We start from the raw sequence: 17,757 nt of genomic DNA, 5'->3' as shown, positions 1-17,757 counted from the left end.
GTAATCTTTAATATAGTTTATAAAGTGAAATCACATTTCAGACCAACATTTGTTTAAATTCCATTGGAAGTAATTCAATTTTGGTTAGCATTATCAGTTTTGGATAGCAGTTTGATGGTATGCACATATCAGCCATTACTGACCGCCAGCGGCTGATGGGTTAGGCCAAAAAGGGTCGAATTGACTGAAATTTCAAAAATCTTCTTCTCAAGACCAAGATACGCTAGAATCAAATACTCTTCATCTATGGAAGGGTCCTAAGGTGCTTTACCAAAATTGTGAATTTCATGACCCTGGGGTTTCACGTTTCCCCCTGGGGAGGGGGTAATCTTTACTATAGTTTATATAGGGGAATCACATTTTGGACCAACATTTGTTTAATTTCCATTGGAAGTAATTCAATTTGGGTTAGCATTATTAGTATTGGATAGCAGTTTGATGGTATGTCAATATCAGCCCTGACTGACCCCGTGGGGCTGATGGGTGGGGCCAAAAAGGGTCGAATTGACTGAAATTTCAAAATCTTCTTATCAAGACCCAGATATGGTAAAATCAAATACTCTTCAGTAATGGAAGGGTTTTAAGGTGCTCTACCAAAATTGTAAATTTCATGACCTTAGGGTCTCATTTTACCCCTTGGGAAGGATTGGGGGCACAATTGATTATGGTAAATTATACTTTGAATATTACATGTTGATAATTTGATTGGAATTATAACCCTGAGGTGACAGTTTGATACTTTGAAAATTTTGAGCCAGCTCTACCCCCAAGGGCGCCCAAAGGAGTCGGTGTGCTAAAAAGTCTTCATTTTCCTTGTTTAGAATCAGAGGTGCTAGTTGCAAATCCTTTTCGGTCTTAAATCTGTATGCTAGATATTAAATAAGGCTGTTTTATTGTTTTTTGTCACTTTGAATAATACTTCTGTTCATGTTTTAAAAACAAAAATCAACTCTCTGTATAAATATATCAGAACTCGGGTGACCGTTAAGGCCCATGGGCCTCTTGTTATGTAATTACTTTTAACATTTTTGAGGAAATGTTTGTAAATGCTTTTGCTGTGCATAATTAAATTTAAAGAAGTTTTCCTACAATAGTTTTGTGGGCATGCACTAAAACATTGCCTCATTTGTTTGATTTGGTAGGGTCGGTCTGTTCTAGTTACTTTTTTGTCTGATCTACAAATTGCTTTGTCAATATGATTTTACTTTTTTCTGTCCTGATCAACAGCTACCATTCAAGTCGTACTTCCAATAACTTAAAGGACATGTGTTCCGTTGCCTTGTGATCATACAGTATCAGATTGAATCGCAAGTGATTGATATCCGCGTAGGTCTGTTGGGGTGGAGGAATGGCAATGCTTGGTAATGCTGTATAATCAGGAGCAATTGTAGCCCGTAAAATAGTGATTAACTTGTGATGCAGAGTGTATTGTTACCTTATTTGTGTATGTTTTATTGCATGTCTTAAACTATTAATTAAATCCTTAAGAATTATCCTGCTAACATAAATAAACGTATATAATATAAGTTTAAAATATGACGACTCGACGCTTATATAATTAATAGTTAAAAAGATAAACAGAATGAATTAACTAATCGGTAAGTCGTTGTTTACCAATACCGGGTGTGTTACCAGCATCAATAAAGCATTCATTGTGTTTTACATCGATCAAAATAAGTTCCTTTCTTGACAAAGTATGCATGGCTTGCTTCTTCCGGGTGTTTTTGGACGGTGTTTTGTTACTGCCACTTCGAGAGAGACGTCTGCTCTTTTGTTTCAAAGTATATAGATCGTATTTAGAAAGATACGTTTACACGGTAAACAGCTGTTTATTTCGAGTTCTTTATTTGTGATTGGTTACTAGAATCGATTGAGAGCAACAGTTTGATAGTACGACATATCCTTTCAGTAGGAATAAATAGTGAACCATAGACTGTTATGTAATTCTTTTGTATTCTTGATTAAATTCATTTTAATACAGGGTATTAAATTTTGACATTTTTCGTTGGAAAAAACCACTAGCTTTTGTTTGTATTCTGGTTGTGCCGACTGTTACTGACGTGTTTATTTCCTGGTGCATATGACGTTTCAAGAATCGATATACGTTATTATTATTTAAACAAAGGGTTTCTTTCTTAAAATTAAATTCATTTTAAAACTGACGTCATACCACTCAAAGTCAATATAAAGTATACGTCTCAGATGTCTGAGAATAGCCTATATTTGTATGAATAATTTTAGACATTGAAAAAACAGTTACATGTAACATTTTACGTGTCAATAATTCAAAACGGGATTTAGTAATTGTTTATTTGCATGAGACATGATTATCAACGTTAGAATTTGTGTCTACGTTTCATCGCTATCACCTAATTTTAAGTATGACCTTGGTAAGTTTTGGTCTTGGTTTTATCTTGCTTAACGTCCTATCAACAGCTTAGTTCATTTAAAAACGTGCCTCCGTTTATGTTTTGTATGCGTGCATGTGCTAATGTGAACCGGAGACAGGATGTGTTGGTGCATTTGCCTTCTTGTGATAGCGCAGACTTCATAGTGCTATCTCGCTGAAATGCCATGCCGCATGTACCCAGCACAGCACTCCGCCCGGTCATGTTATTCTGACAACGGTTGAACTAGTGTTTGCCATTTCCCTAAATACTGAACGTTAAGCAGGGAATCACAACTACTTTTTTAAGGGGTTTGGTATGTCCCGACCTGAGGACAGAACACATTGCCTTCCACACCTTGGCGAATGTTCAACATTAAAGCCAAAAGTGAGGTGTTTGCCAGGCAAGGCAATAGGAAATATAACAGTAGTTAGAAGAAGAGAGAAACATAAAGATTCTAAATATCGTAATTGGTGTAGCAGATTTATTATGGTCGCTTTTATATCCGTAAGTAGAGAGCAAAAAATCGTATCCCCAATTCTGTAGGGGTTTCCCCACATTAGTCGCCTCTTACGATACATGTAGTGGGTAACGTCAGGTGTTTTCCTTTCCGAATCCCCGATCTGCATGGGTGATCTTGATGCATGTAATTGTGTGGTATAAACATGTAAGAAATAAGGGACATCCCACAAACCCCATTTAGCGTATTTTGGGTGCATTCATGAAAAAATCTAATGTTGAGTACGTAAAAATACCTTCATTCGAGGATAGTTATGTATTTTCCATGACGATATGGAAGGTTTGTTTCCCAATTGGCACAAGTGGGGGTCATATTTAAATATGTACACACTCTTAGATATATTTATTATTACTGGAGTTCACAACAACTCACAACATATTGAACTAAAAACAAAATGCATTTACTGTGATCGTAGTACAAAGCATACCAACTGTATCGCATTTGAACATGTATATGTTAACATGATGTGAAGCTATTAACAAACAAGTAGTTGGCATGGACAATCTTCGAAATCGTGAAGAGCACGACCTGTCAATAATGACAAACAGAATAAATCAACATTTGTAAACTAAAGGTCAGCACGGACTGAATCCATCTATTTTCGAAGATAAAAATACACAGACATTCTATTTCTTGGTACACAAACAATGTTCCAATAAGCGATGTAACGAAATTGTGAATTTTTGGTAGTTGGTCATACAGATGACTTAGGCTGGTGCACTCACACAGCTCATTCTGCTATTGTTAGGAGTTTTCCTGGTTTCGACTGCTTCTTTATTTTTTTCTCATTATATGTATAGTGTTCCCTTTCACCTATTGTGTAACTGTCCCAATCGACGATATGATATTGTTCCTTTCTAGTACTAGTTGACGGATGTTTTGTGAGTGTTTCCGGTAAAATTGGTGTTGCTCATGTTCCCTTCTATCGTCCTTTTGATGTGTTTTTAGTTCCAAATATCACAGTTTCTCCTACATATCATTGCTGACAATTCTTGCAAGAAATTTGGTATACGATTCTTGTTTCTTTCTATAAAGTCCGTCTTGTATTTTGGGTGCACGAGTAACTGTCCAAGTGTTATCAATCAGGGGCGTAGCGTCCATAGAATACAAACAAATCCGGGCTTACCGTGTGTGCCATTTGTCAAAAAAGTAGCCGCTGAAACAAACAAAAAAATGACATCATGTTACTAAAAACCCGGTATATGCAAATATTGCTGAAGTCCATCCGCAGGTCCAAACATCACACAGCAAAGCACTTGCTTGGACCCTCATGGTATTTAGACTGGTTAGATAGAAAACAAACTTCTGGTTATAGCATGACTGAAAAAATAGGGTAGATCAGTCGGGATTTATATACTTATAACTTATAGAACTTTAATTATATATTTTTCTGCTTCTTTTTTGAGGGAGTGGGACTAATTCATTTGATTTTATGAGCTGCTTTTATTAACGTACTCAAAAGGCGTCTGATAAGCAATGTCTAAAATCATAATTAGAAAAGAAATTTATTATATATATAACTATAGTTCAGCGGAAGTCGGTTTTACTTTACATTTTTTACTGAATAGTTACAAGATAAACCAAGACCGTCTTTCCTCGCTAGCAATGCTGCATGTTCACAGAGAAATTCCTATTTAGACATTTCTAGCTGTAAGCTGTAAATTGCATGTTGGCTGGGCAACGTGTAGTATGAAATAAATATTATAACGAACATAAGTTATGTGATGTTCTTCATTTCAGCGCATTTGACACAAAAAAATGTCTTTAAATATCTGTCTCGGATAACAATTTGAATGCTTCGTCAAATCTTAAAACTCACTTTCCGTCGGGGGGCTTCGACCGATATATAAAATAAATGTCGATAAAACGTCAGAATAATTCGGACTACGATGGGCCTAGCTACGCCCCTGTTAATGGCCTCTTCGGGGTGCTGAAATGGTGTTTCCTCATCACCCGGGTTAACGCCCCAGACATTCCTTTCATGTAGGGGTATTGTGAACTAGTCTTTGCATTTGGTTTGGTTCTAATCTTTTTTCTTTTGTCCCTGTTTCTTGTTTTCTGCCTATTCGTGTATAACACTTTTGAATTTGTCAATGGACCAGTGTGTCTTTTAAGTGCTGTTCCTTTCTGGGTCTATTGCCCTGCTCTGTGATGATGTTGTTGCATCTGTCAAGGAGTGTTAGTGCGATTCTAAGCTTTTGGTGTTTAGTTTTGGTTTTTATTTTGTTTGAAGTCCTTTTAACAGCTAATGTCATATAAGGACGTGCCTCCATATGTGTTGTGTATGCAATCTTGTTTGCTGTGTGCTGGAGGCATGGTGTGTTGGTGTGTTTGCCTCCTTATGGAAGTGCGGATCCGATGCCGGCTTTAGAGTGCTACCTCACTGTAATAAAATGCCGAAGGCACCAAGCACAGTATTCCGCCCGGTCACATTATACTGACAACGGGTGAACCAGTTGTTGCCTTTGCCCCAAACGCTGAACGTTAAGCTGGGAATAACAGCTACATTTTTAAGAACTTTGGTATGTCCCGGCTTAGGGACAGAATCCATTGCCTTCCTCACCTGGGCGAACGTTCAACATTAAAGCCAAAAGTGAGGTGTTGCTAAGCAATGCGCTAGGAAATAATATGTAGTTAGAAGTAGAGGGAAATATAAAGATCCCAGATATTGCAATGGGTGCAGCAGATTCATATTGGTCGTTAAAGCAAGTCCCCAATCATGCAGGGGGATCACCCATTAGTCGCCTCTTACGATCACCTTTCTCAATCCCCGACCTGCAGGGGTGTATCGTAGACTGGGTCTATACATGGCCCTGTAGTGAGGTAATGCAGACTACACAGACTAAAATTCTGCAAGAGTACGTTGTCTATACGTAATAGCGTATTATATATTAACGACGGTATGAGGTTACGTTATTCACCTTGATACTGTAGGCGTATTTGCACGACGTCATTAACCTCACATCTTGCTGTATGTAGGAGATCTGTCCGGAGACATTGGATTATGTTGCCAAGAAAAAAAACACACATTTTATTCGTTTAAATTTCCTAAAGTTGTAAAACAGCATTTTTATTGACCGAATAAACGGATGGCACGTCAAACTTACGTATTTTTTCTTGTCTGTGTGTGTATTAACCTTACTATATGCCTGATTTTTCTGCATATTGTCTTATATATCCTGTTTTTATACCTTTGTTTGTCGTAAAAATAGCTCTACAGAGCTAATGTTTCCGTTACAACATATACGACTCTAAATTTAAAAAAATGTATCTTGTATTTACTATATACACAAGAACAACACACCAAAAGCTACTTAAACTTTTATTAAAATACTAATTTCAGAAAGAATCACATAACATAGAAGGGGACCCGAACTTGTAGTGCAACCGTTGACCAATGACTCGGAAAGTCCCTCTTTTTCCTTTTTTATACTTCCGTTCAGACATATTAGTACAGTAGTCTACCTGCAATATTTTAATTTGTAAGTTACAAGTACCTATTGTTTTCAATAATTCAAACATCTGTCATAATCGCTACATTTTAAATTCTTCCCTAATTTTACGTTGAAAGTACAAACACTGACTACTGATTTGCCAATTTTAATTAGTTGCGTGATTCCTGTAACGAGATTCCGGATATTTTCTCCGCTTCCATTTCATCATTAGATAATTTAGTTTTAGAGTATGTTGGAGTAAGCTCCCCTCAATCATGTCGGAAGGTCTGAGGTCAACTCGATTTGCGCTCTTCTCAGAAGGGAAGTCTACACGATAGGTTGCCTTCTAAGGGAAGTAAATCGAGTTCGCTGGAAGATCTTCTTCAAAATAACATGGAGGATATCGTCGTGACCCTTGGCATGGTTGGGACTCTGTTTGGAGACTTTGAAGAACCATTAGCTACAGACGTCAATGATGGCGATAATGCCGAACTGATAGCTATAACAGCAGTATGCGCTGCTGTGTAAGTAACGTACATGTATAACACGGTTAAAGAGCCATTATTTAATCATGTATGTATATTGACGCCGTGGGCTTTGAATAATAGTCTTATTTATTTCATAACGATATTTAGGCCTAATTCTTACATAATTTGTGACAAATAATTTTATAACATGTGAAAATGAATGTAAATAATCATGTCTTGTCTGAATAAATTATTATTATTATATAAATCAAAGATTTTGTAATGCCACTGTAAAGAAAAGAATTGATTATGGCAAGTACGAAATATTTCTTTAATATTAATTCAAGACAACCATGACAAAAATGTATTGAGTTAATTGGCTTAATCTGTATACATTAAAGTTATCATTACAAAAAATATAAATTCGTGGCTGTCTCTTTTATTTCTGCATTTAACTTTGTTTCTTACAGAAACCGAGACGACAGGAAAAAAGTTGAAAAATATGTCCAGGATGTGGTGCATAATTATCTACCTGATGACTTCAAAAGATGTTTTAGACTCTCTCAAGAAACATTTGAGATACTTCTTCATCATTTAGCAACTATACCTGAACTTGCACGACGACAAACTAAAGCTGGTAGACCACAAATTTCACTTGAAAGAGAATTACTTATGACCCTCTGGTTTTTAGGGACTCAGGAAACTGTAAAATCAATATGTGATAGGTTTGATGTGCAAGAGTCTACTTTTATATGACACAACAGGAGACTTTTAGATGTTTTTTGTAAATATCTGTGCAAGAAGTTTGTCAAGTGGCCTAATGACATTGAAAAACAAGAAGTGATAAGAGCCTTTGAAAGTGTGAAGGGATTTCCTGGTACAATTGGTGCAGTAGATGGAACCCATATTCCAATGACCCCACCAAGTGATAACGAACCAGATTATGCAAACCACAAAAACTTTCATTCCATCATATTACAAGCTGTGTGCAAGAATGACCGTGCGTTCACAGATATTTACTGTGGCTGGCCAGGACGAGTCAATGATGCCCGTGTATTCCGAAATTCCCATTTGAGTGAAATTTTCCTGCTTTAGTTGGACAGAATCATATAATTGGTGATGGTGCATATCCCCTTTCGAGATTTTTAATGAAGCCATACAGAGACACAGACCATTTAACAAATGCTGAAAAACTTTTCAACAAATCATTGTGTAGTACTCGAACTGTCATCGAGCATGCATTTGGCATGCTGAAAGGGCGAATTCGTAGACTTCAACACATAAACTTGCATAGCATTGAATATATAGTAAAAACTGTTGTAACATCCTGCATTTTGCACAATATCTGTATCTTAAATGAAGATGAACTTGATGATAGTATTGACGCAGCAGTTGAAGATGATATTATTTGCATAAATATCCCTGCAGATGAGGCTGAAGGGACATTGAAACGCATGCTACTTACTCGTCAGTTAATGAATACTAGGTGATATCATCATGATGTAATAAATCATTGGCAGTTAGTTAACTTGTAAAAGATGCGTAGAGTAAAACATGGAAGCTTCATCTATGAATTACAGTGAGTTAATATGAAGACTTCTTTCAGGATACAATTAAGACAAAAAAACAATGAGTTATCACAAATGAATTTTAATTATTTTGGAACAAGAATGTAAAAATAACATGTAAAAAAATGGTATCAATGAAATAAAATAATTTGAAGCTATATATTTGACTAGAGGTTACTATCTGTAACGTTAACATCATAAGAAACGAATGAATCTCTAAGATTTAACATTTTAAACACACACGCACACACACAAAATAAAATGAAGTATATATTTGTATTATTGCATTTTATACACACAATTTTGTGTACTCTTACACTGTAAGGGTTTATAGTTTTCCACAAACTCTTTGAATTATTAAGGTGATCATCAGGTCAGTCCATTTTGATCATCTACCTACTGTTAATTCATGTAAAAGAAACTAAAAAATTGTCACAAGATCATATAAGAAATCCACTTCTAAGTTCTAACTGCACCTTTTCCATACACATGAAATAGGAAGTCCTGTTAATGTTCCATCACTGTCTGTGTCATCATCATCAACCATCACTGTTGCTACATCTGAAGAATCCTGGCTGAAGTCTGAAATGCGAAATCAGAGTAAATGGAGGATCTTTAATTACATGTGTGAATATAATATATATGTTATGAAATTTGTTAAATGAACATGATTTCAATTAATTGAGGCGAGCTAGTAGTGACTATCAAATTATTTAACAAGTTTTATAACTTTCCTATCATAAAGTAAAAAAAATCTGTTTATCACATAACTCAGTTTTATGAAGATATCAGTCAAAATTTCAAAATTTCTTTCTATATGAGCCAGGAATTTCAAATTTTTTTTCAGACAAATGCGCCACATCATATATTTTATGACTTCATAAAGTATTTGTGACGTCACAATAGTTTTTTTATAGATGTGTCGTACAATATTTATAATTTGTAATTAATAATTAATTCCAATTAGTGTAATACCCATTTCAGAGAAGAACAAAAGACCATTATAAACAGTGAGTCAATATTAACTAGCTAGTACCATTAGTTTGTTCAGTTCTTTTTGTCGGACGACTTCGCAAAACTATGTAAAGCTGCTGTTAGTCCTTGCATCATTTTAATTTGTTCATTGTGTCTTTCATCTGCCCTTTTCTGTGCATCATCAGTCTTTTTCTTAGCATCTTCATCTCTTTTTTTCTAATCTATCGGTGAACCTTCCAAGGAATTCAATCATTTGAGTTGCACCAGATGTTCATTTCTTTTTAGACTGTTTTTTACAACCCTTCTTTTTCCTTTTACCTTCATCACTTCCTTGTAATATGTCATCACCTTAGTCATGGCCATCGCTGTCCGATGAGATGTTTCTGGGACCAGCCAATTCTGCACTAGTACTGGGACCAGTCAATACTGCACTAGTACTGGGACCAGCCAATTCTGCACTAGTACTGGGACCAGTAAATACTGCACTAGTACTGGGACCAGCCAATTCTGCATTAGTACTGGGACCAGCCAATTCTGCACTAGTCCTGGGACCAGCCAATTCTGCACTAGTACGGGGCCCAGCCAATTCTGCACTAGTACTGGGCCCAGTCAATACTGCACTAGTCCTGGGACCAGCCAATTCTGCACTAGTACTGGAACCAGTCAATTCTGCACTAGTACTGGGACCAGCCAATACTGCACTAGTACTGGTACCAGCCAATTCTGCGCTAGTACTGGGACCAGTCAATTCTGCACTAGTACTGGGACCAGTCAATTCTGCATTAGTACTGGGACCAGCCAATTCTGCACTAGTACTGGGACCAGCCAATTATGCACTAGTACTGGGACCAGCCAATACTGCACTAGTACTGGTACCAGCCAATTCTGCACTAGTACTGGGACCAGCCAATTCTGCACAAGTACTGGGACCAGTCAATTCTGCACTAGTACTGGGACCAGCCAATTCTGCACTAGTACTGGGACCAGCCAATTCTGCACTAGTACTGGGACCAGCCAATTCTGCACTAGTACTGGGACCAGCCAATTCTGCACTAGTACTGGGACCAGCCAATTCTGCACTAGTACTGGGACCAGCCAATTCTGCACTAGTACTGGGACCAGCCAATTCTGCACTAGTACTGGGACCAGCCAATTCTGCACTAGTACTGGGACCAGCCAATTCTGCACTAGTACTGGGACCAGCCAATTCTGCACTAGTACTGGGACCAGCCAATTCTGCTCTAGTACTGGGACCAGCCAATTCTGCTCTAGTACTGGGACCAGCCAATTCTGCACTAGTACTGGGACCAGCCAATTCTGCACTTCCAAAAACAAACTTTGGGGTAGTTGAATGAGAGTCACCCATTATTTCATCCATTTCTGTTCTAAATTGAAAGTCTTTTCTGGCAGCCCCCGTCTTCTTCATGTTGTCTTTATGTTTCCTGTAGGCGGCCAAAATAGTTTTGTACCTGCCCTCAACTTGTGTTGTTGTGAAGGAGGAGTTGGTGGATTTGTTTATAATGTTTTTTAATTTCCTCCCATAGTCCATTGTTTTTAACAGAGGAACTGTTGAACCCATCAAGACTGTCCCTGTACAGGTGTAATAATGTCCTGCTCTTACTGTCTGTCCATGTTAATTTATTATTAGTGCTGCTGCCAGCTGTATCACTTGTACTTGTACTTGCACTTTCTACTGTAATACTTGCACTTGCTGGGGTATCTGAAAGAAAATGTACTTAACAATAAAATTTAATAACAATAAAAATATATTCCAAAAGAGAGTAAATAAAAACATTAGTCCTGTGATTCATAATACTTAAAAAGGTTCATATTGTGATCGTTTTTTATTACATACAGCACAGTAAATAAAAAATGAACATACTAGTATCCAATAATAATTAAAAATTTAAAAATCCACGATATGAACCTTAATACCGTCTTATATTATGGGACTAGTAAAACATCCGATACATCTTAACATATATTAACGTCAATAAATTACTAGACTCTAATTTTATATAAAAATCTTTCTATGCGTGTTTTTTGGAGAACCCGATTTCACCACGCATTGTTACAAAAACGAAACGACTCTTAACCTTAGAACTTCTAAAATGCGTTCGAAGGATAACTGTAACCTGATTAACACTGTAACACAAACCTGTACACGCATTTGCCATGAAAACTTCTCTAGTAAAACTCAATACCCCACATGTCGCACATATAAACATGGTCGCCGCCATCTTGGAATAGAAATCTTCCCGCTCCGAGACGGCAGAGGTAGAAGACCCTCCAGAAGCAAAAAAGCTACAAATCGAGTGACCGGAAGTTATATTCTAGAAGTAGAAGAGTGCAAATCGAGTTGGCCTCGGGAAGCGCAGCTAGCAGTGTTAGCAAACGAAAATGCTTTTCTGAAGAAATAATTTTCACTAAGGACGAAATGTGAACAACTACAACAAGTATGTATCATCAGGAAGCTAGTATATAGTGTTTTGATTGAACTGAAAACAGTGTTTTTATCATTCTGTTTTTCAAGTTACCTGTTTCGACGAATCGCCTCTTCAGCAGGTTGGTTTTATTACTGAAATGGGTAATAAAGTGAAATAAATACACAAAGTTCTTAAACACATTATGAACAAAAAAGGGCGTTAATCAAATAAAAAATACAATGAGGTACTGTAACAATTGTCAAATGTAAATGTATGAAAATGACAAATTGTATCACCTCCATTGCTTATAGTGTGTTGTACAGAAGCTATAAATAGCACACATAAAAAAGCATGCTCACCTGTCACATTAGACTGGCCACCGGCTCTAGAATATTGAATTATTAAGAAAAAAGTTTTAACTCAAAAAATGCTGATCATTTGGATGTCTGATCCTTAAAGTTCTAAACTAGGGCAGTAGGGGGAGATAAGATTGTAGTAAAATGTACTTCATTGTGTTATTTATTTGATTTAGTTTACAGAATGACACCCTTTTTGCTCCAAGTGTTTAAAAGAACTTTGCGTGTTTTTATTTCACTTAATTCCCCATTTCAGTTATAAAATTGTTACTGAAATTGGTAACTGGTAACTGTTACCCGAAAGCAGCATTATTACCCATATGCGCTGTTGTGCCCAACCTGTTCATGTGCAGCAGGATTCTTCCTTGAACTTCTGATATCTAACAACTTCAGCGCAAAAATATTGACACCAATTGATATAAAATAGTACTTTGCATGAGATAATGAAATGTTTTTGAACTGATTTAAATATATTTTTAAACGGGCTGTGCGGACTCCCTCGACTTTCCGAGATGGTCTGGAAAAACCTTTCAGCCGCGCAAGCACATGCGCACAGCATAAGAGCACTGCAAATAGAATTGATCCTTTCCATTTCAGATATGAGAAATGGATGCGTATATAAAGTAGTGTTGTATGTACTGACTAAAACAAGACACCTGCAGTCTTAGAACTTGGAATTTATACTCCCATCGACTGACATGCATTGAGGATATTTATAATGTACATTAAATTAGATTTCTTAAATATGATAAAGCTTAAATTCCAAATGATATTTTCATTGGCCTGTTTTACATATATATAACCAAAGAGCAAAAATATTATGCACAGCTAGACTGGGATTGAAACCGGGACGCTCCGAACTGTCTCCTTTTCTGAATTTTCGCCCCAGCGATAACACTATTGACAACTCATGTTTGGGTATCCCCAATTACCTAGCTTTCTTGATCACCTTGTACTCTAAAAATACATGTCCAGGCTAGGATTCAAACCTGGGACCTCCAAACTCCAGAGAGACACTCTACCAATTGGGCTACCTGGTCGCTGACAATAGCCCCAGTCCAATTTTGCCTCACTGTCTTAATTTTTTAGTGATTGATAATTCTAACAGGAAAAATATTTGTAGCAAGACCAAAGCAAAAATTTGGTATGTTTCAGCCTAAGGTTATCATGATCTTGACTCACTGAAAAAAATGGGTATTTAGGTTGACACTTGTTTTAATTTTGGTATACACGTATTGGTGTTCTCCGATTATCAAAACTGTTCATTGCATAAGAATAAACAATTCAATGCATACTTTAGTTGTAATTTGGTGAAAATGACAGTTTCCAATCAAGACAACATTTAGGTTTTAATGGTCAAATAGCTAGGTACAAAAATATTCCCGTAATAATCATGTTTAAAACAGCAGGCAGACCAAGCGATACTTGCATCTGTACCCAGGGCAGCGAAAGTCATGAGTATGGAAATATTTCGCATTAATGAAGAAGGTCAAAGAACGCAAAGATGTCTGAAGGACTACAATCATTTTCAGAGTTATATCTTGTCAGATATTAATTAAAACTGTTAAATATGTTTTGAATATAGCGATTAACTCTTGAATTAAAAGTGGGGGATGATCATGATATGCAGGAAATCTAACAGAAGAACATTTGGTTGCAAGTTCACATTATGCATTAGTTAGGAAGAAACAAGATCTAAACTATTCATTTTATTTTGCAGGCAAATGAAAAAGGTGTGAACAGAATTCAGCATGTGAAGAAGCTCATTAAAAGATGGAAGAGAGAACGAAGGTATAAAATCACATCTGATATTACATAATCTAAAAATAAACAGCATCTGTGATAACCCTAAGTGTGAAACAATAACTTATTAGCTCACCTGGCACGAAGTGCCAAGTGAGGTTATGCTGTGGCGCGGCGTCCATCCAGCGTCAATATTTTACTTTAAACGACTTCTTCTTAATAACCGAAAGGCCTAGGGTGTCGATATTTGGCCAGAAGCAAACTGAGATGAAGGGCTACAAAGCTTGTAAAAATTAATGACCTTCACCCATATTCAAGGTCACAGGGGTCAAATATGTTAAAAACTTTAAACAACTTCTCGACAACCAAACTGCCCAGGGAGAAGATATTTGGCCAGTAGCATGATGAGATGAAGTTCTATAAAGTTTGTTCAAATGAATGACCTTCACCCATATTCAAGGTCACAGGGGTCAAATTTGTTTGAAAACTTTAAACCACTTTTTCTCACTAACCAAAATGCACAGGGTGATGATATTTGGCCAGTAGCATGCTTGGGTGAAGGGCTACCAAGTTTGTTCAAATGAATGACCTTCAATTATATTCAAGGTTACAGGGGTCAATTGTTTAAAAAAAACCTTTAAACAACTTCTTCTCAATAACCAAAATGCCCAGGGTGATGATATTTGGCCAGTAGCATGCTGAGATGAAGGGCTACAAAGTTTTTCAAATGAATGACCTTCACCCATATGCAAGGTCACAGGGGTCAAATATGTTAAAAACTTTAGCCCTTTTAACACTGTAGACCATAATGGACTCATCCATATCAATGCATGGTAGAGTCTACTAAAGTTACATAGGGGTGAAAGGGTTAAACAACCTCTTCTGAATAATTAAAATACCCAGGGTGATGATATTTAGTCAGTAGCATGCTGGGATCAAGGACTACTATATATGTTTGTTAAAGTGAATGACTTTGAAGGTTACAAGTGTGAGATTTATACCAGGTGAGCGATGCAGGCCCATTGGGCCTTTTGTTGTTAAAAATACATTTAGAAGGGAATTGTTTCCATAAAAGGGCCAATAATGAACCATATTACCTCGTAATAATTATTTATTTTGTAGCCTTGGTAATTACACCTATTGGCAGTGTAAGTTTAGAACTGAGGATTTCCACACCATAAACAATGGGTCTATGAGAAACAGATTTCTCACTTACTTACTAAAGATTTCTTCTCTTCTGAGGCACAGTAAAACTTCAATATCTGTTGACAATTTTAAATTAACAACCATGGTTGAGATAAATATGATAGCTTGATCCCCGAGTCTGTTTTAGTGTGATGATACCTAGCTATAGTAACACATGAATTTTGTGCCAATTCGCACCACCAATTTGCCATTACACAAGCATTCGGTCATTACTCATTTAGATGTATATAATAACACAAATACGCCTGGAACATCGAGCTATCACAAATGATATTCTCTTCTCCCCTTCTCAATGACTTTACCTGATTATTGTGTATTCACATTATCTATAGCTTTTTATTGGTCCCTTGGATCCACATCCTGATCGGTGAACTCTGTTAACAATGATTGGTTATGAGAAATTATATTAACCCTTGCCATTTATCACACAGTTTAGTTTGAATCCAATTGCAAGATTATCCGTTATAGCTGATTATTATATAAATTAGCTTATCATAAGTAATTTGTCAATGCTTGAGGTACATTAAATATTGTACAACACAGAGTGTGTGATGTGTACTCTTATGATTGACATTGTTGTTTTAGATATCTGGCCAGTAAGTTAGACGAGTACGGTGATTCTTATCAGGAGTCACAAGTGCCCCTCATGTGGGAGGTTAGTTAATAGAAATTAAAACTTGTCATTGTAAAAGTTCATTGAGCAAGCTTTCACCTTATGTTTGTGATTGTTTTTACACCAACTTCTCTGTACAAAGGTATGTCATCGACTCGGCTTAAAAGTAAGTTTGTTATTGATATTTTTAATATTATTGCAAACATTGTACTTGAGGACTATTATATTTTTGGATAACATATTCTTTCAGAACTTTGATAAAAAATTCATATAAGAAGGATTTCCTCGTTACATAAACAATTGCAGATTTGTTAAAAAGCATTTACATGTTAACAAACAAATTTATTTTCTAGGAGGATCAGATCTTTAAAAGGATACGACCAACAAAGAATGGAGGGGAGCTTATTCCAGATACCCAGCCACCAAAGATCAAACAGGAGCGTCCAGTGGCAGACATTTTATCTTCAATAAATCCAATCTTGGCTGCCCATGGAATGGCGGAAGTTGGATCCCATGGTAGTCCGACAGCTACATCTTCTGGAAAATCCAGAAATCGTTGAGTTCTGGGACGTTCTACTGACTGGAGAACTCACACAAACACAAACACGTGTTACAGGCAATACTAGCAGGTAGCCATCTTTATTACACGAGAGAGTATTATGGGATAGAGGTTACATGATATTACAGAATCGGTGTATATAAAATACAGACTAGTATATTTATACGAAACGCATAACTATCATCAACACAAGAAGGCAAAGTCTGACAAGGAGAAGGATCCCAGCGATCCAAAAAAAACTGCCAATGCCTTTCTCTTGTTCTGTCAGCAACAGAGGACGACTGTTCAGGAGGCTTACTTCAAGGTTAATCCCAATGTATATAGCTATCATTTTAACACAATCACTGTGGCTTAATGTCACTAGATATTAATCACAAATTTTAATATCTTGACATGTATTGTTTAAATCATTGCTGGAGAATATCTAACAGAAATTTAATTCAATAATTCAATGTTTTTACAGTCAAACACATTTTAATGCCATAGGTGTGGCTAATATTTTTAAATCGAAGTAATTATGACCGAGCGTAAGCTGCTCAATAAGAACGATATTTACCGTAGCACTGCGTGTAATATGTATCAAATAATTAAAGAATACATGATAGACTTGTGAATCTTAAGAAACTTCGAGGTAGGAGATATTTTCATGTAGGATTTATGTTGTTGGGACCGATGTTTCACTTCGGTATATCCGAGTTTTTCGAGTTTTCAGAGTTCGAATTATCAGAGTTTTTATTACTAAGATTAAGAAGAGTTTTGGCTGGGACCGATGAAATACTTCGAGTTAAACGGGGTCTTCAAGTTATACGAGTTCGAGAAAACGAGGTTCGACTGTATATCATGGACAATGAATCATTCATGCATGAAGTTAATCACAAATTAAGATAGCTTTTAAACAATTGTTGATTCATTTGGATAGTTAAATATGAATTGGAATATCTTACCAAACTTCAACCATTGAAGGCTGGAGATATATAGAGTTAATCACAAATTTGAATATCTCTACGAATCATTAATCTTTCTAGCACAAAGTCAGTAACAAAATACTTCACAAGTAATTGGGTTACGCCGATAATTATTTACACAAAGATCTCAAGAATAATTATTTATTATGTATAATTAATGCAGAAGGCTGATTACAAAGAAATTATCATGAATATTTGAATTTCAGACAAACTGAGCAAAATTATTGTGATAATAATATCTTTTTTTTTTCTCTCCAAACTTTTAGTGATGATAATTGTGGAAATTAAGTATGAATGACACCAAGTGATTCACACTCAACATTCTTTTACAGTGTATTTGTTATAGCAAGGTAAATGTGAGACTTTGGTGTTGGTCACTTGATCAAGCTTGTTCACATAATGGAATTGTTTTATGTCTGCAAAAAGAGATCTCAAACCATGAGCTGACTAAAAGATTGGCTCACCTGTGGAACAGTCTAAATCCAGAACAAAAAGGGTGAGTTGAGGATGTAGCAAAACTTGTACACATTTTCATATT

General features: G+C 36.3%; 3 protein-coding genes across 3 annotated transcripts; 2 read left to right on the top strand and 1 right to left on the bottom strand.

The window, feature by feature from the left end:
• Positions 1–6,634: 6,634 nt before the first annotated feature.
• On the top strand, positions 6,635–7,718 carry LOC110443037. Its single transcript, XM_021486986.1, has 2 exons — positions 6,635–6,865; positions 7,279–7,718. Exons 1-2 carry the CDS (start codon positions 6,735–6,737, stop codon positions 7,562–7,564), a joined length of 417 nt encoding a protein of 138 aa, XP_021342661.1. The 5' UTR covers positions 6,635–6,734; the 3' UTR covers positions 7,565–7,718.
• Positions 7,719–9,700: 1,982 nt separating this feature from the next.
• LOC110443017 (uncharacterized protein DKFZp434B061-like) lies at positions 9,701–10,900 on the bottom strand. Its single transcript, XM_021486958.1, has 2 exons — positions 10,228–10,900; positions 9,701–10,128 (listed from the first exon to the last, which is right to left on the bottom strand). Exons 1-2 carry the CDS (start codon positions 10,898–10,900, stop codon positions 9,701–9,703), a joined length of 1,101 nt encoding a protein of 366 aa, XP_021342633.1.
• Positions 10,901–11,462: 562 nt separating this feature from the next.
• Positions 11,463–16,330, top strand: LOC110443016 (TCF3 fusion partner homolog). Its single transcript, XM_021486957.1, is given in 4 exon segments — positions 11,463–11,807; positions 13,854–13,924; positions 15,668–15,737; positions 16,049–16,330. Coding segments are annotated over 4 exon segments (693 nt in total). The 3' UTR covers positions 16,256–16,330.
• Positions 16,331–17,757: the final 1,427 nt, after the last annotated feature.

Source organism: Mizuhopecten yessoensis, unplaced genomic scaffold, assembly GCF_002113885.1.
Source record: "Mizuhopecten yessoensis strain PY_sf001 unplaced genomic scaffold, ASM211388v2 scaffold716321, whole genome shotgun sequence".
NCBI classification, from domain to species: domain Eukaryota; kingdom Metazoa; phylum Mollusca; class Bivalvia; order Pectinida; family Pectinidae; genus Mizuhopecten; species Mizuhopecten yessoensis.
The sequence above is the reverse complement of the archived record's forward strand: the minus strand, read 5'-3'. Positions and strand labels throughout refer to the sequence as shown.